At 36.3% G+C, this 27,634-nt stretch overlaps 3 protein-coding genes across 4 annotated transcripts in view; 1 reads left to right on the forward strand and 2 right to left on the reverse strand.

Annotated features, from left to right (window-relative positions):
• The window catches only part of Mmp2 (Matrix metalloproteinase 2), a 184,466-nt gene extending 160,141 nt beyond the window's left edge, over positions 1–24,325 (forward strand). For both annotated transcript variants that reach the window (XM_070297809.1, XM_070297810.1), the window contains exons 8-12: positions 15,328–15,734; positions 21,256–21,554; positions 21,843–21,946; positions 22,196–22,442; positions 22,896–24,325. In XM_070297809.1, coding sequence (XP_070153910.1) covers positions 15,328–15,734; positions 21,256–21,554; positions 21,843–21,946; positions 22,196–22,442; positions 22,896–22,908 — 1,070 coding nt within the window. In that variant the 3' untranslated portion in view covers positions 22,909–24,325. The remainder of the gene's footprint in view (positions 1–15,327; positions 15,735–21,255; positions 21,555–21,842; positions 21,947–22,195; positions 22,443–22,895) is intronic.
• A 137-nt stretch (positions 24,326–24,462) lies between these two features.
• Ppcdc (phosphopantothenoylcysteine decarboxylase) lies at positions 24,463–26,110 on the reverse strand. Its single transcript, XM_070297813.1, has 2 exons — positions 25,677–26,110; positions 24,463–25,246 (listed from the first exon to the last, which is right to left on the reverse strand). Exons 1-2 carry the CDS (start codon positions 26,100–26,102, stop codon positions 25,082–25,084), a joined length of 591 nt encoding a protein of 196 aa, XP_070153914.1. The 5' UTR covers positions 26,103–26,110; the 3' UTR covers positions 24,463–25,081.
• Positions 26,111–26,696: 586 nt separating this feature from the next.
• On the reverse strand, positions 26,697–27,110 carry LOC138934262 (uncharacterized). Its single transcript, XM_070297815.1, has one exon. It carries the CDS (start codon positions 26,964–26,966, stop codon positions 26,700–26,702), a length of 267 nt encoding a protein of 88 aa, XP_070153916.1. The 5' UTR covers positions 26,967–27,110; the 3' UTR covers positions 26,697–26,699.
• Between the last annotated feature and the right edge of the window lie 524 nt (positions 27,111–27,634).

The following is a 27,634-nucleotide window of genomic DNA, read 5'->3' on the forward strand; positions in this document are numbered from 1 at the left end:
AGGTCCCGCTCAAACTCTATTAATAACTTTCAACCTAGTTTTTTTCCACCTGCTCGCGTTTTCATGCTCCACTTATACCTACAAACATGCCTGCCCGCAAAGCACGAAATATATATATATGTATGCAATTTTTATGGCAGAATCTCACGAAAATGCATTTTTCTGCGTTGAAAAGAATTTTTGCGCCACGTATTTAATTTTAAAATGTTAAGATATAACGTAAGATATTTCGCGCATTTTGATTGAAACATTTCTCTACGTATCAACTGATATATTAATCAATTAGATACTAATAAATTCGCATAATCTGAAAAACTTTATTCCAACATTTGACGATATTTGTACATTCTTCCCGTCCTTCTTGAAAATTCTAATAATTGCATTTACGTGACGAACGTACGTGGAAAGATGCGCGATCGCAAGACCTGGAGATCCATTTTTGTTACACGTCCCTACATCGATTTTCTGCCGAGTTATTGCCACTCGTAAAATGACAGGCGCGCGCTCGATTTATGAATGAAGGGTCGCGCGCGCGGATCGAGAGAAGTGAGGTAGGTCGCGGCTACTACGCGCGTACGCATGGCCGATCCGCTGTCAGTCAGTCACGTGAGCGAGTCAGCTGTTCACCGTTGCGTCGCGCCGCGCGACTCGCGCGCCCTCGCTCGCCAACCACCGACTACTACCGGTCAGTTGAGTCGCAGCGAATTGAAACGAATCGCGTATGAAAGCCGAAAGTGAAGCTCATCTAACAGTTACTGTTTACTTTCGACTGATAATTTTTTGCATGATACAATCGATTAATTTTATAAATATTAAACTTGCGCGAGAAAATGGTGTGTTCTTTTTATCTCCAAGAAAAATTATTATGTGATGAAAATATATATAGTGATATATTTGTGTAAGGAGATTATAGCGAACTGAAATAGATCGAGTATGAAAATTGAAGTTATTATTAACATTATGATATATTTTCAGCAAGAAATGGCGAAGTAATTAAAAGGAAACTATTGTTAGAAAGTTATAAAATTCGTATAATAAAAGAATCTCGCTTTTCCTTAAAATAATCAGAGAGCAAATATCTAAAGAATGAAAAGAAGTGTTAGTTATATTATTAGACTGTTAGAATTATACAAGATTCTTTGTTCATTATTCAAATTTTATATTTTAAATTTGAATTATATATATATATATATATATGAAAATATAACAGAAAATAGATGATAACGAAGAAGCACGTTGGTAAAATTTTCTTTTTGCACCGCAAAGAGACGTAGTCGGCCGTAATATTTCTCTAAAGAGTCTCTCGATGATAAGATTGGATGAAATCTCACCGTCACTGCATTTTGCTAAGATATCCTTCGTTCGCTTCGTTTCTCCATTCGCATTCCATTCGCGCGATGAAAGCAGCACTAGAGTTCTTCTCGCTCGATTCTCCGCAATCGCGACCGTAATTTTGTTTCATCCCCTTCTCCTTTTTTTCTCCCTGCTAGACCAGCGGGCGAATTGTTTACGCCAGCCGTTTTATCTTACCGTCATCCTCGGGAAATAAAAACGAAATAGGATATTGCCCTCATTTCTTTCGTCTGTTTTCGATGGATTATAACCCTTCCCGTTTCCTTTCTATCGTCTTTCTTATTTCCTCCCGCGTGAAGAAAAATGCATTCTGTCAACTGCAATTCGTAGCGACTGGAGCGAGATTTCGAAGCCTGTGTGCCATCGACGACGTTCGCTTCACCGATCGCGCTCTTGTATCGTAATAATGAAATCGTATATTCCCTTATCGATTTTTCCTCGTGCGATTGTGCGATTCTGTCAAGTTTTATACGCAGCTGCACTCTGTATATAATTATAGTTTTATCACAAATCGATAAAAATCTTATCTTTGTTAATAAATAAAACAATGCCGTATGATTTTTTTATATACTCTCAAATGTTAAAGAAGAATATAATCTATATATCATGCAAAATCAAAATTTTTTGTCTCGATGCGTGTGTATTAATTTTTTTATTTATTTTACATTCTCTTTATATATTTTTAATATTAAAATTCCATTAATCTCTGCGCAATTATACCGCTTGCAATAATAGGTAGCCATTCGAACGTTCTAAGAAACTTTGTAGAACATTTTCCTGTCATTATTATTACTCTCTATCTTCTAATTTTTGTGCTTGTGCGATGCTTGTGCTTGCGAGAGAAAAAGAATTGTCTCTAGAACATGCGCAATAAACCTTATTCTGTTTTGTTCCGCACTCCCTCCCTCCCCGTCTCTCTCTCTCTCTCTCTCTCTCAAACCGTTTTATTACTATCGCTGGAGTAATCCGCATTCTGTAGAAAGGAGGAAGAGAACGTTTCCACGGCGAAGAAACGTGCTCCCGATGAAAAAGCTCCTCCCGTGAGGAAACTCGAGAGTGGGACGGTCATCAAAGTATCATTTGGAGCCTTCAATTATCATCCTTCGCGCACCGCCATCCCGGCGGAACCGCCTCGTTATTCGTCCACGTGGATACTCGTCGGACATTTTCTTGCATCCTGCAATCTTGTTATATTCAGGAATTTTCATTCGCGCGGAATATGAGATATCGAGATCTAATTTTGTCTTAAAAAAAAAAAAAAAAAAAAAAAAAAAAAAAAAAAAAAAGATTTTGAATACGCGGAAATCTATATATATATTTATTTCTCGTTAAAATTATTTTACGAAGTCGAAAGTGTACATATATATTTGTAATTGTACATGTAATAATACGGCAAAGGGGAACGAAAAAGAGAGAAAATTAATAATTTTGAATTTTACAGAAGCGCTCCTAATGCTAATAAAGAATTGAGAAGGTCCTTTGTCTTGAATGAAAATTAAGTGTGAACCGGAAAGGAGTAAAGAACCTGGCAATCTATGCATGCATTCGGAACATCCAAAAATTATAGACGATTTAGAGCGATGGTATTTATTATATTTCGTCTTGTCCGACATGGAAAGGCTAAACGAGCATAAGTTAATTATATTAACATGCTATATTTTTAATACGAGAAGGAAAGAGAAACGGAAAGAGAAATAATAGAGAATAGTATTTCGTTGAAACATTGCTCGAGGTTTAATTTCCTAAGTGCACGTGGTAATAAAAGCCCTTCCCTGATAAATAACTCAATGGCGACGAGAGCGATGGGAGGAGGATGAATAAAAATCGTCTCTTTTCGATCGGCCAATTATCCCCCCCCTCCCCCCGCCCCCATCTTCTCTTTCTTCTTTCTCACTGGTGGCATTTTATTAGTGTTTATCAGGTTAAGAAAAATTCAGGCAAGTTCATTTAAATTCCCTCAACAAAGCTGATAATTAAAATTAATTTAAATTTATCTAAAATATTTATAAATTTTTTGTCTCTCTTTAATAAAAAAAAAAAAAAAAAAAAAAAATAGCGTTTCTGAATCGTGATAATGCTACATTCTTTTAGTGAGATAAAGAAGACAAGGATGAAAAGAGAAGCATTATCGTATTCTAAAGTTTACAAAGTTGAGGAGAGAAAACTGGTTCCAGCTACGAAATATGGCCAAAGTTCGCTACGCGACGCGGGTCAAAATCGAGGAACAGAGCGAACTGTTACAACGTGATATGCTTGTTTATTCTAGACACTAGGGGCATTAGTTGTTGAAATGAGATCTCGCGGGTAGAATTACGATTCACGATCCTGTCGGTGGTTTATAATGAGCATGAGTGTCGCGAGACGACATATCTCACGTCAATGGACTCAAGGAAGTGTGAATCCGATCGTTTATGATCCTGTCAACTTTTATTACACTGGTTTATAATTGTCAAATAGTTTCTCATCTTCTCTCTTTCTTTCTCGCTCTCCTTAATTTTTTTTTTCCATTTTACTAATACATTTTAGAAGATTAATAAGAATAATAAAAAGAATATAATTTTTCCTTCTCAAAATTTAATAGGTAGAAAATTGAAGCAGAAACTTTCCAATAGACTTTGACAATATATTTTTTTAATGATTCATTTAAAATTTAAAGTAATGTAATCGAAATTCGAGACATTTATATTTAAATTTATATTGAGAGTATATTGAAAATGTGTATAAAAATATAAAATGTATTACGTATATATAAAAATACAAGAATACAAAAATATAAGAAGTATATGAGATAAATATGGGAGTTTTTAGTACTGGGATTGCACGTTCGTACAAGAGAGACTTAAACTCGCAAGCTCCCTCGTGTGTTTAGCTCCCAATATCATCCTTAGATATTCCCTCGCGGGAATTTACGTGCCCCTTTTTGCCGGGGTTGAAGTGTTTGTTAAGCTTCTTATGGAATTATTTCGAGCACGTGCGATCTTAGATCAGAATTTGGTATCGAAGGTAATCCCGTATTGTCAAGTTCTCGAGAAGATACAAAAAGATTAGGAAACCTAATTTATACAAATTGGGAATAAATTCACATGTCAAATTTAATGATTAAATTTTATTTAGAAAAACTTTAAAAAATAAATATTGTATTTATTTGAGAAATATATATTTGCCAATTTTTTTTTTTCTACTAATAAATAAGCAAAACATTGTTTTTCACGAAACAAAATTGGAAATATGAAACGAAGCAAAACAACATTGTTATACATTGAGAATAGCAAGCGCAAACATACCCTACAGTCGCTTACAAAAATAAAATATTGAAGAGTTTCTATCAAATATAAATATAGTGCCGAAAAATCAATGATTTAACAATGTTAATAAAGCACATTATAATGTACGCGAGATAAGAAACGCTAGTAATCGATATAAGAATAAAGAAAAATGTTTTCGAGAAGAAAGAGTTTTTATTTCTAGAAAAAGGTTTTTTTTTTTTTTTTTTTTTTTTTTATTGAATATTTTCGCGACCTGTATCTTTAAAGAGAATTATTAGCACCTTGGCAGAATCGATTTATGAACAGAATATCGACAAAATCGCGAGAATAAACATTTTCATCTCTTCTTTAAACCATTATAAATTATAGACAAGAATGTTCACGTGGAAAACAACTCTCCATAAATAATTCTGCCCCTTCTTTCTCTCTTTCTCTCTCTCTCTCTCTCTTGATTTCTCAATTTTTCGGAAGAGCTTTATGATTTATTGATCTGAATCGCCCGAGGCCTTCATCTCCATTTCCATTTGTACTTTTCGATATGCTCTCGTTTATGACTTTGATCGAACAATATTCGAAAATTCCGTTGATTTTGTTCCGTCAAATTATGATGGAAGTCGTATAATCCGTAAGTTTAAATACAAATTTTATGAAGCATAAAACTATTTATATCAGTTATGGGATATAAATTCATCATGTATAAAAACTCCGTTTGTAAAACAGATATTAAAAAAATCATTAAGAGATCGTGTCTACGAATTAATGAATATTGAAAATCATTTTCTTCAAAAAATATAATAACACTCTATTATATATTTTAATATATATTGTACTTGTTCAAATGTAATAAAATTATTGCTATTATTTATCTTAATATTACTAATTTGTTTCAAGTTTTCGACGTGTTTTTTTTTTACGATGTATAGAGAGTTTCTTCTTTTATAAAATATTCTTTTTAATTACGCTCGTTTCCGCGTTTTCCCTTGCTTTATTTTCAGTTGTAAATGTGCTAGGATATAAGGATATCGAAAGATCGAACCATATTTTTCTCAATTACGACGTAATCATCCTGACCAGAGACATTTCAAAAGCGATTTAATTTTGTAAGACCTTAAATCATCGTTCCGCTATCTCGTGCAGATTTCTTTTTTATTCTGTATTTCTCGCGAGAAAATATCTAACAACGAAACGCAGAGCCTGTGCGAAATCAATGCGGCAAAACCACTTCTCGTGGAAGGTATATATACGAAAGATCTTTTGTTGTGGGATAATGAAGGACGGGGGGCAAAAATACACTTTCTTTCTTTATGTTCGCGTAAGCTCGCGTGCTTTATCGAGATGCGTTGCTTGCAAAGCTCTCTTGAACTTTTCATTCCTCAACGGTGAGAAAAGAAGTTTGCTTTCTCTCTCGCTTCTCACATTTTTTTTTTCTTCACATTATTATTATATCAGATTATATCATAAAAGCCGTTTTTCCTTTTACATTCTTTTTTATATTCCTCTGCTCTTTTCTTTTTAATTATTTTTGTGACGTATATATATAACGAATTCTGTTATTTTTATTTTAACTAAAATATCATAAATCTATGTCTTTTTTAAGATTGGATTAAAGAATTTTATACAACTGTAAGCTATCTTCTTGTTTTTAATTACCATGATTCCTATCCAACGCATCCTCTTCTTCAAGTCTTCGGATTATTATGGTCTGTCGCATTTCGTTGTCTTAAGATCGTAGGAACCTGTCTTCTTTCCTATGGTGTACATTGGAATATTTTTTGCAGTCAAACGATGTTTGAACTACTGAAGGCTCCTTTTCTTTTTTCCTCTTCGATTTTATTTAAAATTATTAATATAACTATATACGGTATCCACAGGGTTGGGAACGTTACTCTCAGGCTTGGGAAAGTTACTTTATAAAAGTAACTCGTTACCGTTACCGTTATTTTTTTTAAAAAGTAACTCGTTACCGTTACTCGTTACTAATTTTAAAAAGTAACTCGTTACCGTTACAGTTACTAAAAAGTAACGAGTCGTTACAATTTCCGTTACTTTTTTACAATACAAACTAATAAATTATTTTGCATAAGAAAAACTTTAAAAAAATTGTAAGCAAGATTTCATTCAAGGTTTATTACAAAATAAATGATTAAATTTTATCGAAATTCTTTATTAATTTTTAATAAAATTTGTTGCTCCATAGTATCATCATTTAAATGCCCTCTTTGTGGTGTTAATACAGAGCCACCGATGCTAAACATTCTTTCTACGGATGCACTGCTTGGTAGAACTGTATTATATTTAATAAAAAGTTTTTTAAGTTTTGGATAGTCGTTTAACATTTCTATATTACAATTATTTGATTTTAAAAACCGTTGCAATTCTTCTTGTTCAGATTCATTTTGCACCGTTTTTTGCTCAAAAATGAAAAAATCATCGCGATCGTCAGATTTTCCAGTTTTTGAAGAATTTTCAGTTGATCGGATTCCCAATAAATCCTCCAAGTAATTTTCAGCGCGTTTTCTTTTTTTTCCGGTTAACCAGTTTAACTTAAATTTTGGATGTAAACATGCTGCTATTATTAATTCTTTTGTTTCAAATATTGTAAGAAATTTAAAATCAAATATAGTAAATTAAGCGACATTGTTTGTTTTATTGAAATTAATACTTTTGAATCAATAGTTTAAAATAAAATAATATTTTTCAATTAAATCCTTATTTAAAATTAAATAACATATGTATTAATCAAATTAATAAGTTACCTTTTATTTAAACCTTGCTGAATAGCTTCAACTAATGAATGGCAATCTATAAGGTCAGATTTATTGAGATTTTCTAATTTTCGTTGCAAGGTACTTAGAACTGGTAGTAAATGAGATTACAACATAATAAGAATGCTAATTGGTCGATTTGCTTACGGCTTTACGGTTAAGATAAAAATTTTATCACGCACAATAGCAAGAATAATATCTTAAATAAATCAAAAAATTTGAAAAAAGTAACGATAAAAGTAACTGTTAAATTCGTTACTCGTTACCGAAAAATGTAACGAAGTTACTTTTTCCGTTACAAATAAAATTTGTAACGCCATTACCGATACAGTTACCGAAAAAAAGTAACTGTAACGGTAACGGCGTTACAAGTAACGCGTTACTTCCCAACCCTGGTTACTCTATGAAAGTAACGCGCGTTATCGTTATCGTTATTTTTTGTAAAAGGTAACTCGTTACCCCGTTACTCGTTACTGATTTTAAAAACTAACGCGTTACCGTTACCGTTACTTGGAAAGTAACGATTCGTTACTTTTTCGTTATGTTTTTGTTTCTTGTAACGCTAAAATAAGCTATGAGATTATAAAATTATTTAATAATCAATATTAAATGTAATAATCTATGTTACGATTAAAAACTAAATTAGTCTCTATAAAACACAAGCGTTTTTTTTATATTAAACTTATTTAACGATTCTAATTTTTTATCTTAATATCTTTACTTTTTAATACACTTATCTTTATAGAAATTTAAATTGTAATTTGTACAAATTTCAATTTTGTCGAAAATTTTTGACAAACAAACATTGTTTTTAAATATTGATAAGAAAAATATTGATATTATTAAGAGTGTATTCCAATATTCACTATCTATAATGTCAAATAATGTTAAATAAAAATTGTGATTGATTAAAATTTTTGTAATATTACTCTTATAATACAATTTATAATAAAATAGAGAATTAAGTAAACATTTACTCTTATATATTTTTCACTACACTTTTACTTTACATTATTATTATTCACGTTATTCTACATATTCTACGTTATTTCTTTAAACATTATATACGATTAGATCGATCGATTACTTAAATTTATATATCAGCTAAAACAAGGCAGATGGATGGACTAGAAAATATTAAGATAAAATCAACGCGCGTTATAAAAATAAATTATTATATACGTAATAATAAAATTAGTGACACGTTCTTTATTAAATAAACAATCGATAGATAATTGATCAGAATGATAAAGAATGAATTGCAAATGCAAATTTCTGTTATATTTAAAAAAATGTCAAAAGTTATGTCATCTAATCTATTCTAGTCCATCCATTTTAAGATAACGGATCCATCTAAAATATAATCTACAAGCTACGATCTACGATCTACAATCTCTAGAAAAATCCGTTATCTTAAAATTAAATAAAAATTCGTCACTTACCGGCACTGATGCGCAACAGCGGAGTTGTTGGTCTTGAGGCTACGTTGTCTGCAATATACAAATATAAAGTCCAAATTATAGCAACACTTAAAATAATTAATATTTCAAGAAATTATTATTATACGCATCGAATTTTATATCCGATACGTGCAATAATAAGCAGGTATATAAATATGGAATAATTTTATAAGGTCTAAAAAAGAAAACTGTTTTTTTTTTGTTTTTTTTTAAATAGAAATTTTTATATGAAAGCTTTTATATAAGAGTTTTTCTCTTTGGGTGAATCTCTCTTGTTTAAAGTATTCAAATAAATGAACCGAATTAACGCATGTACGGGATTTATTAATAATACTCACCCTTAGGTTGCTTCAATGCTTATAATAATAAGTAGATTAATAAAATAATTTTATAAATTTTGAAAAAAATACTACATTAATATATTAAATTTATTAATACATAAATATTTATATAATATATAATATTAATATAGTATTAATATTAATTGATATTGATATAAAATTAATTATATTAATAGGTATTAATATATTAAAGATTGCAATGCTGAGAGACATCCCATTTAGCCGGCAACCAAGTATGATTCTCGATGACAATCGTGAAAATCGGGATAAAAGCCCAACGCGAAGACGCGACGACGCGAAAACGCGAAAACGCGAGTTTATTGCTCGAGTATCGCCGCGCGAATGATAACACGTAAGAAAGGAATTTGAGCGTCTCGCCCAACTACAGTTCTGTTCAAGTGCCTTTGTATAAACGACAACAAAGCCGTGATACATAAACAATGTTTACGCGCGCCAATGTTTACGCCGCCGAGGCCAAATACCATGTTATGTATTATCCTAATTCGCTGTCGAAATATTTTATGTACTATAAAATATATGTACGCGAAATATATTAAATTATACAAGTATTTTAATTTATAAATCAATTATTTATTAAATAATTAATTTATCACGGAGCTTATTTAAAAATATTTAAAATTAAATATATTTAATTTTAAATATTTTTAAATAATTGTTGCCTATAGAGAGTAAAAGAAAGAGAGAGAAATCATTATTTATTATATCAAATTATTTCCCGATACTTGTCGCGATCGCGTTTAGAAAAAAAATTTGACGGATCGTTAATGTTTACGCCGCCAAGGCTATGTACTATGTTATTGATCATTTATTGCCGAAATATTTTACTTACTTAAAGTATTTAAATATTTTAAATTATAGATTAATTATTCATTAAACGATTAATGTATTACGAAAATAGAAACGATTTTTGTCAGAATTTTTACATCTACCGATCTTACTGCGCTATAAACGAGGCGTTTGGTTTCCCCTTTTATATTCGTGCATACGTCGCGATAATAAATCTCGAAGGTTATTTCCAAGCCGTATGACAAGAGGGAACATTCTCCCGGATATTCTTCCGGAAGAAAATCGTGTCGAAAGTTGATGATAATAATTCTCGAACGTCGTCGTTCGACACGTTCCGTGTCTCTTCCGTGCGTTAAAGATCGTTAATACCGTTTCCCGTATCTATTCACGGCGCCCGACCCAGATTCATCGCGGTCATTTCAATTTTCATGGCTCATAATTTCTCGTTACTGCAATTATGCGTTAATGTACGGCCGATCGCTTAATTGACGCGGCTGTTGTAGAAAACGAGATGTTTTTCCGGGAATAAAATCCGAACGCAGTTCCGCCTTTGAGGAATGAAATGATCGAATATTTTTTCGCCCGAAGTAAAATTGAATTTAAAGTTAAAAATGTCGCGTGTAAACCCGCTCTCCCTTCGTCTTGATTAAAAGGAAATTATCGAGGAAAGATTAAATAAAGAATTTAAGACCGTAAATATTAAGCATTCAAAAATGAAGCTGAAGGAAATTAATGTAATTACGACTTATATGGATATTGTTTTTTCTACGTTAATAATAATAAAATCTGGAGTTAACGACGACGTGACTAACTTGATTTATTACGATCGGAAATTACTCGGCGTGGCGGCAAGATTGTCTGCGACCGATAGAAGAGGGGCTAGATCGAGAGAGACAATTAGAATATTGGTGAGGGGGAGGGGGTACGAAGGCAATTATCGGGCGTGTCATTGTTATTGCATCGGTCGGGAATCGAGATTAGATTCGATGTTCAGGAACTAGCGGTTTCCTTCTTCTGTCTCTCTCTCTCTCTCTCTCTTTTTCACTAATCTAGATTACGCTAATTGGTCACTGGTGAATATTAATTATTGTTCGACTGCAGAATCGTGCAGTACGCCATGCAGGTTATCGCGTTCACATGCTTGATAAGCCCCAATCGAGTTCGGATTTCTATGCAAATGATGCACGGGGCATGTCAAATTCGAGTCTTTTAAAACTCTGCATTTTTTTTTTTTATAGAAATAATACAAACAATTTTATACATTTTAATAAAGATATATCGATTTGCGAAGAAATTCTCGCGCATTTAAAAATAATTTTTCTAAATAATACATGCACTCTTTTTTAATATTTTGAAAGAAACGTAAAATGTGCACGCGTGCGTATACTAAAATGTTATTATATGCATTGTATCATCTTCTTGCCTAAGTTTTTTTCATATATATACTATGGGTGATTGCATAAGTTCTCTCTCTCTCTCTCTCTCTCTCGTGCCCGATTTAAATATAAACTTCAATAGATTATATTTTAGAGATAACACTTTTATTAATCAATTATATAGTCTCCATTCTTTTCTACAATGCTTTTCCAACGATCTATAAGCTTGTCGATTTCATTTTTGAAGAAAGAACTTGGCTTTTCTTGAAAAAAGTTTGTAAGGTGGTTTTCGACAGCTTCCTCGCAATTGAGATTCTTGCCATTTAAACTATTCCGCGAAGACCGGAACAGATAAAAATCTGAAGGCGCAATATCTGAAGACTACGGCGGGTGCTGCAGAATTTCCCATTGCAACTCCTGCAGTTTTCCTGCAGCTTATTCCTTTCAGTCGGGAGATGCGGCACCCGCGTATCGAGCTTGGAAATGTATCCAAGCTTTTTTAAATGACGAAAAGCGGTTGAATTATAGATGTTCAGCCTCTCAGCAATATCCTCAGTTGTAATCCTTGAGTTTCTTTCCACTAAGGCATGCACAATGTCATCATCGATGCCAGAAGGCCGTCCAGAGCGGGGTTGATCCTCCATGTTGAAATCACCATTTCGAAATCTGCCAAACCACTTTTTGACTGTTCGGAGAGCAGGAGCGCGGTCCAAATAAACGCTTTGAATATTTTTTTCTGCAATCCCAACACTCACGCCTTTCCGAAATTCATATAGCGTTACATGCCGCGAATGCACCTTTTCGTTCTCCATTTTTAACGATTTCTCTTATGCACAAATGGACTTAACTGAACAATGTCTGACGCTAAATTGACATAAGACAACGTCATCTATTCGGTGTAAGCGACAATTACCACACGAAAACAATAGAACTCCGCCATGCGGCAACTTAATGCCATCTATGAAAATCGGGCACGAACTTATGCAATCATCCATATATATGTATCGCAATTTGCTAAATTTATAATAAGTTGCGTGCAATATATAAAGATCGCAAGGTGACATTTTTTAAATAATTATTATACAGAGATATTAGGTATCTGTTATTATTAGATATTTTATAATATCATTTCTACTTTTTTATATATTAGACATTTATTAAGATTACAGTTTTGAATTTAATAGCTTGAATGAATTTTAATTTTCCCGTTTGTTCATTTAACTTAACGCCGGTTGTACGCGCCGCATTGCACTTTTATTGTGCAACACTTTGTGTGCTTTCACTTGTTTATCTGTAATCGCTACGTCTCTTTGACAAACGAATTACGCAAATGTATTTAAATATCATTTCTCTTCGACGATGATCAATAACGTAAACCGATATGTACGCACAATTGTGTAACGCATATCGCATATACGGGGTAAATTGAGCGCATCCGTCGTTGCGCCCGCATGTGTTGCACACATTGTGAGGAAGAAGTACATGCGATTTAACGCACTCGTGAACGCACTCGTAATTTTGCCCTATTAATCCGATTTGTCGTTGTCGCAACCGCGGAATTAATCGAGCGATTCTCCCGAAGTAGTGCAACATAATCTTCATCGACAGAGGCAAAAAGAGAGAATATAAAACGCATCATGAGTGTAATAAAATCGAATGTTGATCGCGTAACGCGCCTGCACGTATCGTGGAAGATTTATCGCTCCGCAACAGTGCAGTTTAAGTCCGTGAAATATTTTGACTGCAAGTGCGATATATTTTTCTCGCTTGTAAACGTGCTTATATCGTATATAAATATTTTTTCGTTTTCTCTTTATTATTTAAACATCTGTACAGAAATGTCGGTGTGTCTTATCATTTTATTATATTATCGATAATCTGATTTCTTGTTATCTATTTATGTGTATTGTATTTAAATATTGTAAAAAAAAAAAAAACCCGATTGGAACTATACAGATTTGAAGCGATAATCAGCCACATAGTACGATTCTCAAGCGCGTTTACTTTTCATCCAAATACGTATCAATTCACGTCAGATTGAATCTAAATATAACGAATTGGAAATTGCTATAATTATTATCGCAATTTCTAAACTTGCCGTTTAAATTCGACCACGTGGAATGACGTTGGTTTGACTTAACAAGGGACGAGAAGAAAAAAAATTGAACACGGTGAAGAAGCAATTGCGTAATATCAGAAAAATTCAATTTCCCGAGAGTAAAATCGGAAATTGTGCGGGGCGTAAAATCAACTTTTACGTACTTTAAAAGCGAGAGGTATTTTAAAAGCACCCCGCTGTTTGCGCCTCTTTACCATTGCCAATCGCACGAAGTAAAATAATGCCCGTGTATCAGCGAAAGTCAATACACACACTCGAATCGCAAACGCATTTTATTTAAACTGGCTGGTTGAAAAAAAACGAGTTTGTCCGAAATTGGCAAATAGTTTCGATAGACCGATTAAAATCACGGTAACTCTGGAAAAATTCTAATACCAGTGTAAAAGAATTCGTTAAGCAGAATTTCATTGCAATTTTTCTAATCTATTTGATTTAATTAAAACGCCTCTCAAAACTGTTTTTCGTTGTTCCTTTTGAGTAGATAAATTGTATATGAGCATTGTTAATTAATTATTATTAATTATTATTATTATTATTCATTGTAAAAAATAAAATTTATCAGAAAGAGCGAAACATCCTCTTCACACATATATTTAAAAAATTTTCATTTATATATATCTATATATATATAAATTTGTATATACAGGGTGTCCCATTTTAATCTCCTCAGGCAAATATCTCAAAAACCAAGCCCGGAAGAGAAAAATTTCTCAGACAAAAGTTGTTTGGTTTCGAGGGGGCCGTAAGATGGTGACAATGATTTGACCTTGGAAAATCATTTGAAGGTCATGTGAAGGTCAACTTTAAAATCTTAAATGGAAACCCTTATTTTTTATTTAGTATTCTTGTAGCTGACACCGAGAGCTTTCCAAAACACTATAATAAAGTATTTTTTTATTAAGTACTTTTTGAGTTACTTTATATTTTAATCTGACATATTTTGATACGACGACCTTCACATGACCTTCAAATGATTTTCCAAGGTCAAACCAATGGTACCATCTTGTGGCCCCCTCGAAACCAAACAACTTTTGTCCGAAACATTTTTCTCTTCCGGGCTTGATTTTTAAGATATTTGCCTGAGGAGATTAAAATGGGACACCCTGTATATGTTTTTATAAATATCACTTTCAATAGCAATACGCTTGTATAATAATCATGCATCTGTTTGCATCTGCTGATTAAAATATTGCGCTGTGATTAGCGAAAATATAATATTGAAATGAAATGAAATTTATTCTCTTTTCACATAGCGGGACTTATGTTTCATAGAGACGCATTTCCACATATAGCTTGTACATGATTATATTTCTATATCGATCGTGTCTGTGACAGGATCTCTTTTCACGGATAGTCGGTCGTCGTGAAAGACGAGGGGATGAATTCATCGCGAGCGGATGCAGGAAACGAGAACAGAATCAGCTCTTTCTGCTCCTCTTTGCATTAACGTGCGCGCTTATTCGTATACTCACCCTGGAACGAATCGATTTGGAATACATCCGTCAATGTATTCGTTGCTGATAAGCAACTTCATCCATATCTCATCGAGTCACGTCCATTTACCATCGGCCTACAAAATCCCTCTGAAAAAAAAAAAAAAGGCTTCATATCAATTTGACGAATTTTGACATCATTGTATTGTCTTAATTTTTTTAAGATATATGTCGTACAATTACAGCATTATTATATAAATTATTATTAGATTTAGATATGGATTTGATGTTTACTTGAATATGTCTTGTTACTCAACGTAAAATATAAACTCTCTTCTCTCGTATAAAATAATATTTATTAATAGAAATTATGTGGAAACTTAATATGTATTAATCTCGTTTCTCAGATGCTCCCAACGGCAAGCTATGGGGCAACATACCGGGTGGACCACCGCCATCGGAGCGACCGCCACCGCCACTCCCTACGACAACGACGACGACGACGACGACTACAACAGCCGCGACGACGTACAGGACCTGGAGGCCTAACAGGCCTAATCATTATCCGGATGACGGCAGGCCTCGACAACCGGGCCGTTATCCGCAAAAACCTGAATATCGGCCACATAAACCCCATCGTCATCATACGACATGGTCGACGACGACGACAACGACGACGATGAGGCCGAGAACTACGCCGAGATTCAAACCTCGATGGACCCCACCGCAACCAGAGAACGTGCCCGACAAATGCGACACTAGCTATGACGCTATCAGCATCATTCGTAGGGAGGTCTTTGTCTTCAAAGGACGGGTAAATATTATAATAATTAAATACTTAAAAAAAAAAAAAAGACAAAATAATGAGGAAATTTAAATAGAGAGTTTTTTAATATATAATTCTTTATTGATCCCCTTGGGGTTACAAAACACCATCATACACAACATACAAATAAAAACAACGCTATACATCTTTTTCTTACAACTAAACTCTTAATCTATCGCGCAATCTTAACCTATACTCCATTACCCTACCTAATACACACACACACTACGCATCTACGCTGTCTTAACCACTAACTTAGCCTATGGATCTCCGTTTCCGTTTATTCACATTCTCCCTCATCCACTCCCCTACTCTTCCACTCATTCACCCTTCCCCCCCTTCTTTCTTCCAATTCCCTCATCCATCTCTCCCCCTCCCCCTCCTCCCCTAATACCATCCCTACATTTTCCTGCCACCCACCCTCCCTTCCCCAATCCGTGCATTCCTCCCAAACGTGCTCCCACGACTCCAACACCCTCTCACACTCCCTGCATTTCCTTCCCTCCTCCCCTTCCCAGTATCTCCCTTCTCTCATCCCATTCCCTAATCTAAATCTTGCTACCCTTTGCCATCTACTTTCCCCCCATCCTTTTTTTAAATACCCTGGCACTCCTTCCCCCTTCACCCATTTATACCACCTATTATATTCCGACCCCCATATCCTCTTCCATCTTTCTTCTCTCTGCAACTTTCTTTCTCTCTCAATCATCTCTTCCCCCCTTAATTTCAGCATCTCCTCCATTTCCCACCCCCTTTCCTCTATAAATCTCCTCCTCTCCCCCTCCCATCCTATCCCTTCCTTTCCCCTCCTAATCCTTCCCTTCATCTCCTCCCAACACTTCCTAGCCAGCTCTCCCCCCTTACCCTCCTCCAATTTCTTCTCATAATTCCAAGCTCTCATACCCGCCCTCCCCCTCAACAAATCCCTCTGCAATTCCTCCCTTACCATATATCCCGGTGTATACCTTTCCACTCCTAACACCCACTTCAAATACCTGTCCTGCAATTTTTCCACCCTCTCCCTTTCCTTCCACCCCCACACCTCCACCCCATAACTAACCACCGACCATACTAACTTATCAAACAACCAAATCCTTTTTCCCCAATCCCCCCCAAACCTCCTTTTTCCTATCCCCCACACCTGACCCAATAATGCTGCTCCCTTCCTAACCCTTTCCCTCACATGCGCATCCTGTTTTCCATCCGACCTCACCGTGTACCCCAAGTACTTAAACTCCCTCACCTCCTCCAGCAAATTTCCCTTCCAAAACCATTTTACTTTCTTCCATCTCCCTCCTCCCTTTCTACATCTCATTACTTTAGTCTTTGCCACATTCACCTCCAAACCCTTCCTGTCCATATAACTCTCCAACTTCCCTATCATCCCCTTCATTCCTCCTTCATCCTCCGCCAACAAAACCATGTCATCCGCATATGCCAAAGTATACACCTTCCCTCCCCCCAGCCTGACCCCACCCCACCCTCCCCTCCTCAGTTCATCATCCACGTCCGCCAACAACAACGTAAACAAACATGGACTCAACGGGCAACCCTGTCTCACTCCCCTCACTGTCCAGAACCTCTCCCCCTCCCTTTCCCCCACCCTCACCCTACTTACCGTCTCCCTCAAAACCTCCCCACACCTCTCAATTAGACCCTCCCTTACTCCTCTTGCTCTCATCGCCTCTATTAACACCCCTCTATCCACGGAATCAAACGCTGCCTTTAAATCCAAAAACATAGCTACCATTCTACCTCCTTTCTCTCCCACCTGCCTATTAATTAAATAATTGAGCACATATATGTTGTCTATCGTCCCTACTCCCTTTCTGAACCCCGTCTGACTTGCCGGTATCAACCGCTTCCGTTCCACCTCATTCCTCAACCTTTCCGCCAATACCGCTACATACACCTTATACCCCGTCTGGGTTAACGTTACCCCTCTATATTCCTCTACCCTATCCCCCTCCCCTTTTTTCAGTATCGGCACTATTATCCCCTCCCTCCATTCTCTTGGCCACTCTTCCCCTTTCCAAATCCTTCTACACACCCCCCAAATCCCCTCCTCCACCTCTTCTCCTCCATACTTCCACACCTCATTCGGTATTCCATCCCCCCCCGCCGCCTTGCCATCCTTCAACTTCTTTATCACTTTTCTAACCTCCTCCCTTCCGATTTCCTCCTCTTCATTCTCCCCCATCTTCCTTCCTATCCCCCTTATTACCCTCCACTCTACTCCCCCCAAGAGCCCTCTAAAAAAACCATCCCATTCCTCCATTTCTATCCCCTCATTCACTCTCTTCTTGATCCTTCTTTCTCTATTTATTATCTTCCAAATCTGCCCTTCCGTTTTCACTTCCCTCACCTCTCTCTCCCACCTCTCAGCTTCCTTCCTCTTCTTTTCCTCACATATGACCTTGTACCTCCTCTTTTCCTCTCTATATTTATCCCCTGTCCCCCCCTCCCTCCTCCATCTCCTTAGCTCCCTCCTAACCACTTCTTTCCCCTCTTTACATTCCTCATCCCACCATCCTTTTTCCTTCCTCCGTTGCTTTTCCTCTTCCGTCTTTTCTAACGCTCTCAACACCCTACCCTTCAACTCCCCCCACTCCTCCTCTATTCCTTCCTTCCTTCCCTTCCTTTTCCCAACCTCTTCCCCAAACACCTTTCTACCCTCCATCGTCCAAACTCCTCTCCTTATTCTACCCCCGCTTCTTGCTCCCCTCCCGCTTTTCTCCCAATTCACCCCCCTTATCCATACTGTGAGCGGATGATGATCCGAGTCCACTCTCGCTTCCACCATCATTTTCTCTACTCCTTCCCTCGTTCTCTCATCCCCTACCACATAGTCAATTACCGATTCCCCCCTTCCCCCTGTATACGTCCATTCCCCTTTTACATCCCCCTTTACATTCCCATTCAAAATTGACCACCCTTGATCCTCCAGGAACCTACACAATCTCTTTCCTTCTCCATTCACTTTTTTGTCTTTTGAATTCCTGCATCTTCCTTCCCCCTCTTCCTCACTCCCCTCTTCCACTCCTCCCCCTTCCTCCCCCGTTCTTGCATTAAAGTCTCCTCCTATCAACACTCGCACACCTTCCTCTCTTTCTTCCATCCACTCTTTTAACTCCTCTAATTTCCTCTCTATATCTCTATTCACATATACCCCCACTATCCTCCACCATTCCCCTAACCATACCTTACATGTCATTAACCCTTCCTTATTTCTCCTCTCCCTTTCCTTCTCCACCGTCAATCCCACCCTTACTCCCAAAATCATTCCACCCATCGCCCTTCCTTTCTTATTCTTTCTTCCGGCCCACTGCATTTCCCATACATATCCCCTCGGCATCTTTCCTCTTACCCTCTCCCAGCTTTTACTATCCACCCACGTTTCGCACAATATCATAATATCCCACCCTTTCAGACCCTCCCAAAACTCTCTATCCTTATTCTTCAGCCCTGCCACATTCCAAAAACCCACCCTATACCTTCCCTTCCCCCCTCTCTTTTCCTCCCCCTCCCTCTCCTCTCCTCTCCCCATGCTCCTCTTTCCCCTCTCACCTTCCTCTTCCTCTCCCACTATCCCTCCTCCCTCCCTGTCCTTTCCTACTCTTATTCTTCCCCCTGATCTTTCCACCCTCTTCCCCCCCCATCCCTTAACTCTTCCTTTCCTTCATTCCATTTCCACCAAATACCATTTATTTGCACTTTTCCATATCCTACCCATACTCTCTTACCTTTTTCTCTCTCTCTCCTTGCCACACTCTCTATTACCCATCTCATCCTTCTTTCCTTCCATGTTAAATCATCATCCAACCTTATATCTCTGCTCTTTATTTCTCCTCTCCTTCTCATTATCTCCTTTTTCTTCTCTACTTCGTCTATTTTCACTATCGCCGTCCCTTTTCCTCCCTCCTTACTTCCTAAGCATCTCACCCCCTCTACCCTAGCCTCTATTTTTATCTCTTTTAATACATCCTCTACCCTCGCCCTCACCTCTCTTTCCCCTCCCTTCACTCCTCTTACTACAATATTCCTCCTTCTCTCCTCTCTTTCCTTCATCTCCATCCTTATCTCAATTTCTTTAATTTTCCCCTCTAATTCTCCTCCTCTTCCCTCCCCCTTTTTCCCTCCCCCCCTTTCTCTAAGTTTCATCTCTCGCCATTCATTCTCTAGCGCCTCCACTCTTCCCTTCATCTCTTCTCTCTCCACCCTGCCTCTCTCATCCATTTCCTCCATCTGTCTCCTCACTATCCCATCTATTTCCTCTCTTAGGTCTTTCATGTACCCCCTTAACATCTCCCCTATCATCTCCCTATCTTTCTGCATTTCTTTCCTCATTTCCTCCTTCACCCCCTTTAACCCTTCCTTTAACTCCTTTTTCCATTCCTCTTTCATTTCCCTCCACCATTCCATCTCTCCTACTCCCCCCCCTTCCAAACCCCTCACCGGTGACCTTTGAACCCTTTTCCCTTTCCTACCCTCCCCTACATCTTCACCCCCTTTTTCCCCTGCCTCTCTCTCTATCACTTCCCTTTTTCTTTTCCACATCTCATCTAAACTCCCCGTGCTCCCCCTTCTCACCTCCCCCGTCTTTAATAATTCCTTTTTTGTCTTATCCTCCATCTCTCCTTCCCTGCTATTTTCCCTGATATAATCCTCTATTTCTGTCGCCTCTCTATCTCCTCTATTGTCAGTGTTTATTCCCCTTCCTCTTCTGCCTCTGTCTCTATCCCTGTGCTCGCCTCTCTACCTAACTTCTATATTCCTTTCTCTCCGTCCTACCGTATGTCGCCGCTCTACCTATCTCACGCTCCCGGTTCTTCACTTCTCTACCACGTGACCCTCTTTCTCTCTTCCTAACCTTACTCTGCCCTGCTCTATCTTTTCCGCCTCCTTGCTTCTACCACCCTCTCCCGTACCTCCACCCTTACTTCTCCACTTTCCCCTCACCTCACTCCTCACTTGCACACCTCTCACTCTCTCACTCACTTCCCTATCACCTCACTTTCTCCACCTTTCGCTCTGCACACTTCCTACAATACTCTTTCTCACCCACCGGAAACGGACTAGAGAGTTTTTTAATAATAGATTCGAAAAAGGAGACATAATAAATCTTAGGTATTATTATTTTACCTTATTGCAGAGGAAAGAAATTTATTTTCTAAAGGCAAAATGATTAATATATCTAATATTTCATAATTTCTAATTTTCAAGCATTAATAAGGTAGCTCAGTTTATTATTTATTTATCATTATTATATAATCATGATTTTAAATCTTAATAATATATATGGGGGGAGGGAGGGAAGATATTTCTTTTGTTATAAAAATCAGGATATCGCATATTATTAATTATTACAAATAAATACATTTATACATGCTGAATTTTATAATTTTAGAATTAAATACTTATATTTATAATTTTTGATCTTTTTTACTAAAGAAAAATAAAATACTCTAAAAAGGACAGCTTTTATTGAAAAATTCTTTTTGATCCACAGTATCTATGGCGAATAGGCGATCAAGGAATTTACAAGGGATACCCGGCGGAGATCATTAGGCTGTTCAACCTACCGCCGAACATCGATCATGTTGATGCCGTGTATGAACGTCCGGACAAGAAGATAGTCTTCTTCGTCGGTCGTGAATATTACGTCTTCGACGCCATCAATCTGGAGCCGGGTTATCCAAAACCGTTGACGAATCTGGGATTGCCGGCCTCCTTGGAGAAGATCGACGGCGCTATGGTGTGGGGTCACAACGGCAGGACTTACTTCTTTAGCGGTTCCATGTATTGGAGGTGATTAAAGCGCGATTTCTAAAGTTTCTTAAATTAAATTTATGCTTCTTTTTTATTCTCTTCTCTGTACGTTATCCTCTCAAATTTTCTCTAACACAATCTATATCCCTGAAAAAAAAAAAAAAAAAAATGTTAATCTACATCGAAATCACATTTCACATATGTATATTCTTTAAATACATAGTATAATTCGAACTGTCAATATGTACAATCCGATTTGCATTTTTCCTTCCGCTTTTAATTCTCCAAATAAAATTCAATTCTCCAATTTAATTTTCTGTCACACAGATTCGATGAATCTGTTAATTACGTGGAGCTCGATTATCCAAGGGACATGAGCATGTTCGCCGGCGTTGGGAATGACATTGACGCCGTTTTCCAATGGAAAAACGGTAAATCTCAAAAATCAATTTTCAAAATAAATTTATTATAAATATGACTCTCTCTCTCTCTCTCACACACACACTCTAATATGTTGTATGAATAAATATAACTTTTAAAAGATATCTGCGAAAATTTGTAATATAATTTTAATTTTTTTTTAAGATATTTTATATAACTTTTCTAATATCTTACAAATAATTTTGTGTGTAACATTGATCTTCCATGTAAAATTCTATGATTTTGTTTTTTTTTGGCAGGCAAGACGTATTTTTTTAAGGGTAAAGGTTTTTGGGAGTTTGATGACCTCAGGATGAGAGTGGCCCACGAGAAACAGAAACTATCAGCACCAGTCTGGATGAGCTGTCCGCCGCCGGAAGTAGAAACCAATGACATAGAGACTAATCTGCCTAGGAAGTCGAGGATCGTCTCGGCTTCCGCCACCTCCGCGCGAAGAACCGTGCCGATACTCGCGATGATCATTGTGATCTTCGTCACGAGAACAATGTACGTTTGAAAATGAAGTAATTAAAAAAATCATTGCATTAAAATCATTAATTTTTCGAAACGATAGATAGCATAATTGAAGAAAAAAAAGCTTTTGAAAAAAAAAATGATAACTATATTAATATAATATTATTTTCAATAATTAAATACTCTAATTCAAAATTTTTGTAAACATCGTAAAACGTCGTATATCATTTGATCGTATTTAATCATAATCGTATCATAAAATTAAAATTACGATATATATGAAATATAATTGAATATATCTAAGATTTATATAATATATATATATAATTTTGTATAGCAGTTCAAGAGATCACGAAGTAGTGTAATGTTTTATACGGATCGCAAATAGAATTTAGCGGCTAAAATTTAAACATATTGATTTAAATCAAAAATATAAAAATGAAAGGGCTGCATTGTTACGTTTATTTTGTCTTCTTGTACTTTCAGATTATCGCTGTAATACAAGTGTCCTTCTAGCCGCTGACAAACAATATTTCGTACAGGATTTGAAATACGAACGTCAGAATGCGGATTTTTCAGATCGACGTCGATGAAAATCGGAATATGAAAAATATTTTTGACCATTTTTCTATATCATCTTTTTACACGGCCGCATTTATATACCAAGTAATTAACGTAAGATGTAATTTATATTGCACTATGGACGAACAATTGATCCTCAAAAGAAAACGTGAATTCTTGAGGATATTTTACAGACAATCTTGCGCGCGATTTTAGCGATTACAAACTACCACTGCCAAAAAAATCCATCCAACATTTTTTCCTTATTCCTTTTGCTACAGAGATTTTAAATTGAGATAGAGAAATCCTTGTTGTTCCAAGAATTAATATGCGCCATCGATAAGAAACTTCGCATGACCTTCCGTAAATCGTAACGCGATTATTAATTCGGAATCTCTCTCTAGGCGAGATGAGATATCTGATTCCGATAAGAGCACGTATTTTATATAAATATTGTATTAATTATTAATATCGCATAATTTAGCGAAAAAGGACATAGGCAAAACGCAGTGTCGCCAGTTTTGTAAACTGTGATATTTATATACCGCGCGCGATATCTCGAGTAGTTAGTGATAATGTCAAAAAGAAGTAGCATAAATGCAATCTCGTAGATTTATATATGTATATGGTGCAGTGTATCCCTCAAATGCTTATATGAATTTTGTGGACGTATCTTCAAATTACAATTAGCCTGAAGTTGATTTTTCCACAACCTAAGATTTCAGTGTTTTTTTATATTAGAGGCGCTTAACGAAAAAATACTTTAGGATAAAAATAAATAAACAGTATCTTATTTTGCATTTTGAATCTTGATTGAAGTTTGATTCGACAAAATTTTTTAAATCGAGATTTCAATAATAATGAACATAATTTTCAAGATCAATAAATAGAAAAAGAATGGCGTCTGCGATTAAATTTTTGTAAGGAAAAGATCGACTTAAGATTAATCTCGAAATACGCTTGCAAAGTTTATATTAATATTTCTATATAAATATACACTCCCGTATATATTTATATATATATATATATAATACAGAATGTATCGTATGTTTGTAAAGCGTGCGGGAACGAGACGGGGACAAACGATACAAACGATATTATACTTCTTTGTTATCGATTAACTCGATGATTTTGATTGAGTATATCTTTGTTAAGACTACGACAAAAACGAAATGCATCAAAGCGATGTATCTCATTTGCAGTTTAACCAAAAGCATATGATGAGAAAAAATCCTTCCCTTTGTTTATTCCAAACTTAAGAAATAATTAACGTAAAATGTGTAACGTTATATGCTATATGTATTTTATATTGTAAGTTCGTGCTTTACATGTGTATATACGGAAATAAAGTGACTTTGCCGAACAAACTCCATACGCCATTCTCCTGAAAATTTTTAAGTTATATTTATATGCGCATATATATATATCATGGAAATGTTAAGATTGTAGAAACTCTTCAGAGGAGAACATCTTGTATATTTATTTGTTCATATATTATGTCATTCATATATTCAACAAAAGCATGTACATGTTCTGGCAAATCAACTCTTAAGATATGTCAACACAGAATCTTCTTCTTTACAGCATTATACATCTTTATACATCGCATTTCGGCAACTAGAGACAGATAAAATTACGATTATCTCGTTTGTTCCACTCTGTAAGGTTGATTTTCTTATTCCAGGTTGAGCAAAGAATATGACGATCGTACTCAAACTCAGATTTCACCCTTTGTAGATTCCTACATATTTCTAATTAACATTGTTACCTCATAATATAACATAATATAGGAAATTTATCTTAAAAGTCATTTTAAAAAATACGATTCTTAGAAAAAACGATGTAATTCGAGAAAAAAACTTATTGACAGATATTATTATTGGTAAACGTGAACTCTTTATCACATAACTCGTATACGGCCCGATTTCTGCTGGTCCTTAGGCTCGCAATCTTGATACTGTTAGATAAACGACATTGGCGTGTATTTTTTTTAAGCGTATGTTCAAATCGCACCATAGCGCGTCTCTGGAGTTTAATGCGACATGTTCTCAACATCCTCATCGATATTCGCGTGGCCATCGAGGCGTGCACGAGGAGGATGACGGCCGCTGCTAGAGAGGCGGATCCAGCGAATCCCCCCAAGGATTCAAGGCTCGCAAGGTGGACCGCACAATCGTGTCCACTTCGGCCATTGCGCCCATCCCTGTGTCGCCGCACATCAGCGTTTTGGACACGCAATGCACCTCCTTGTAACCCCAGGATTTGAGCAGCGATACCTAAAAAGCAAGACTAAACTTTATAACTTTCTGCGTTCATTAAAAACACGAATGAAAAAATGTAAATTGAGAAACGAGATAGAAAAGTAAAAAAAAATCTGTCCCTATTTATGTTTTGCTTAAAGACGGTAAGAAAAAAATAAAGTATACAAAGCACAATCTAAAGGAATAGATATAATATATTTTCTGCTATTTCTATGCATCTTTCTATTATTGAAAAAATTTGTAACAAGAAAATATTTTTAGGGAGGACAAAAAATTGGAAAAAAAATTTAAGAATTGATTTTTATTAGACTATTTAAATTTTAATATTTTAGTATATTATGCCACATACTTCAATGGAAGATTTAATTCAATATATATAGGCAAACAATATGCCAAAGATTCTTCCTTAACTCTAACATTTGATATATTACTTCTTTCATCTCACTTGTGGCATGGTGATCGGATGTTCCCACATTTTGGTGTTCATAGCTGGACAAAAAAGGAGTGGCTTTGCATTATCCCATGCACGAGCAACGCATGTAAGGATGTTGTCGCATATGCCACTGGCAATTTTGCCCAATGTATTGGCATCCAATGGCGCTATCACGAATATGTCAGCCCATTTCACCAGGTCTATATGAAGTACCGGATCGCCCCGGTCCTGCCAAGCAGCCCATTCCACCGTATCGGACAGTACTTGGATTTCGGGTGGCAGCTGAGCATCTTTCAGGAAATGCTTGGCTCTCTCCGTCACGACTACTCTCACCTCGAGATTGTTTCGCCGCAGCATCTCCACCAGCTGTGGCAGTTTGATTGTAGCCACACTACCGGTGCAACCAATCAATATCTTCTTTCTAGAGATACTTGCCATATTTGTTTCCTTTGTTACCTTTATACTATATATCAATCTGTGCGTAAGCTGATAGATTTTTGCTCGTCAACGTGATAAATATCAATATTCTCTATTCTATTTGATATTTTAGGCCACTTGAGTTGCAACAGAATCCAACTGCGTAACAAGCTATAGGGGGATGCCTTTACATTAAAGCTTGAGAATATAATTTAATTTTCAATCTTCCTTCTTATGAAGGCAAAAGATAACATACACGAATTTTTAATATCGTTCAGTTTTTCTTCCTGTATTGTTCTCTCCCTTTTCAAAAATCTTTCTTTAAATTTTGCTGCAACACTGAAGTGGAGAAAAAGCAAAGTCCTTATCACACCTGGCTGGCAGTGCGTATATTCATGCCTGAATACACTAATTTCGATTGTAAATCACGACTAATTGGTACTCTATTTACATCGAACGTTAAGTTCCAAGAACACTAATCGGCTAAGGATGTGCACCCTCGGAGTAGAATCTCCGAAAGAGTTAACGGTGACAACGAGAGGAGACAAATGCCCGACTCCCCTATTTGTCAAGAGAGAAAGAGAGACACGCAAGGATATCTTAAAGATGATCTCGGCGTTACGTTTCGCTGGCCACGTCGCTGGTTTCTTTGGCGAAGCCGAGCTTGGACCAATCCTCGCGCGCCATCAGATCATGGTCCATGCGGCAGCCGAGGTACTCCTTGGCGATGTCGCGGCACATCGTGTTCTGATTGCGATTCTCGGCCAGGCAGCGCATATATTTGATCATGATAAGTTTACAGCGGCCGTCATGATCCAACGGGAAACTGCCGCGTTCCGGTGGCGTCGGCGTGAACAGCTTCTGCGAGAACGTGTACGATGACATAATACGTAAATCACTTCACGGCCGCGCGAATCATGCAAGGGTAAATATTCTATTCTTTTCCGTGGGCGAATATATCGGGAACTACGTCGCGATCGCTCGCACTTCTTCAACGACGAAGCGCAGCGGCCGCCATTTTGGCCACTCTACTCCCTCCACTGATGTCATCTAACCTAACATGCAGCGGACCACGTGACAGTTTTTGACAGATCCGTACTTAAATGTATGGTGCTTTTGGAACGCACGTAGGCTAATGTACTTTTTTATTATTTATATAATGAAAGAAAATATTTTTATACAAATAAAATATAGAGATGAGAGAAAGAGAAGACACATACCAATGGAGACTTTTACATATATATAAGATGTTTTCATATTTTCTATTCTTTTTTAAATAATGGATTTAACCTAACGATACCACTTCATTGGTTAGATATGTTCGCTACTTAAAGTCACATGTCCTTTACGCTACTGCGCGTGCGCGAAAAATTCCTCTATCCGACATTACTGATTTCCTCTTGCATCTTGATCAATTGCTCGTATTGTATTTTTTTTTTTTTTTTCACATTATGAATTAGCTATGTGCTGTAATGCGTAAAATAAATTTAAGACACAAAAGAAAGAGGAAAAAAATTTCTCTGTATCGTGCAACATTTTATATTCTCTACACG

The sequence above is a fragment of the Polyergus mexicanus genome, unplaced genomic scaffold (genome assembly GCF_030449975.1).
Source record: "Polyergus mexicanus isolate NDT 795.1 unplaced genomic scaffold, iyPolMexi1.0 SCAF_6, whole genome shotgun sequence".
NCBI lineage: Eukaryota > Metazoa > Arthropoda > Insecta > Hymenoptera > Formicidae > Polyergus > Polyergus mexicanus.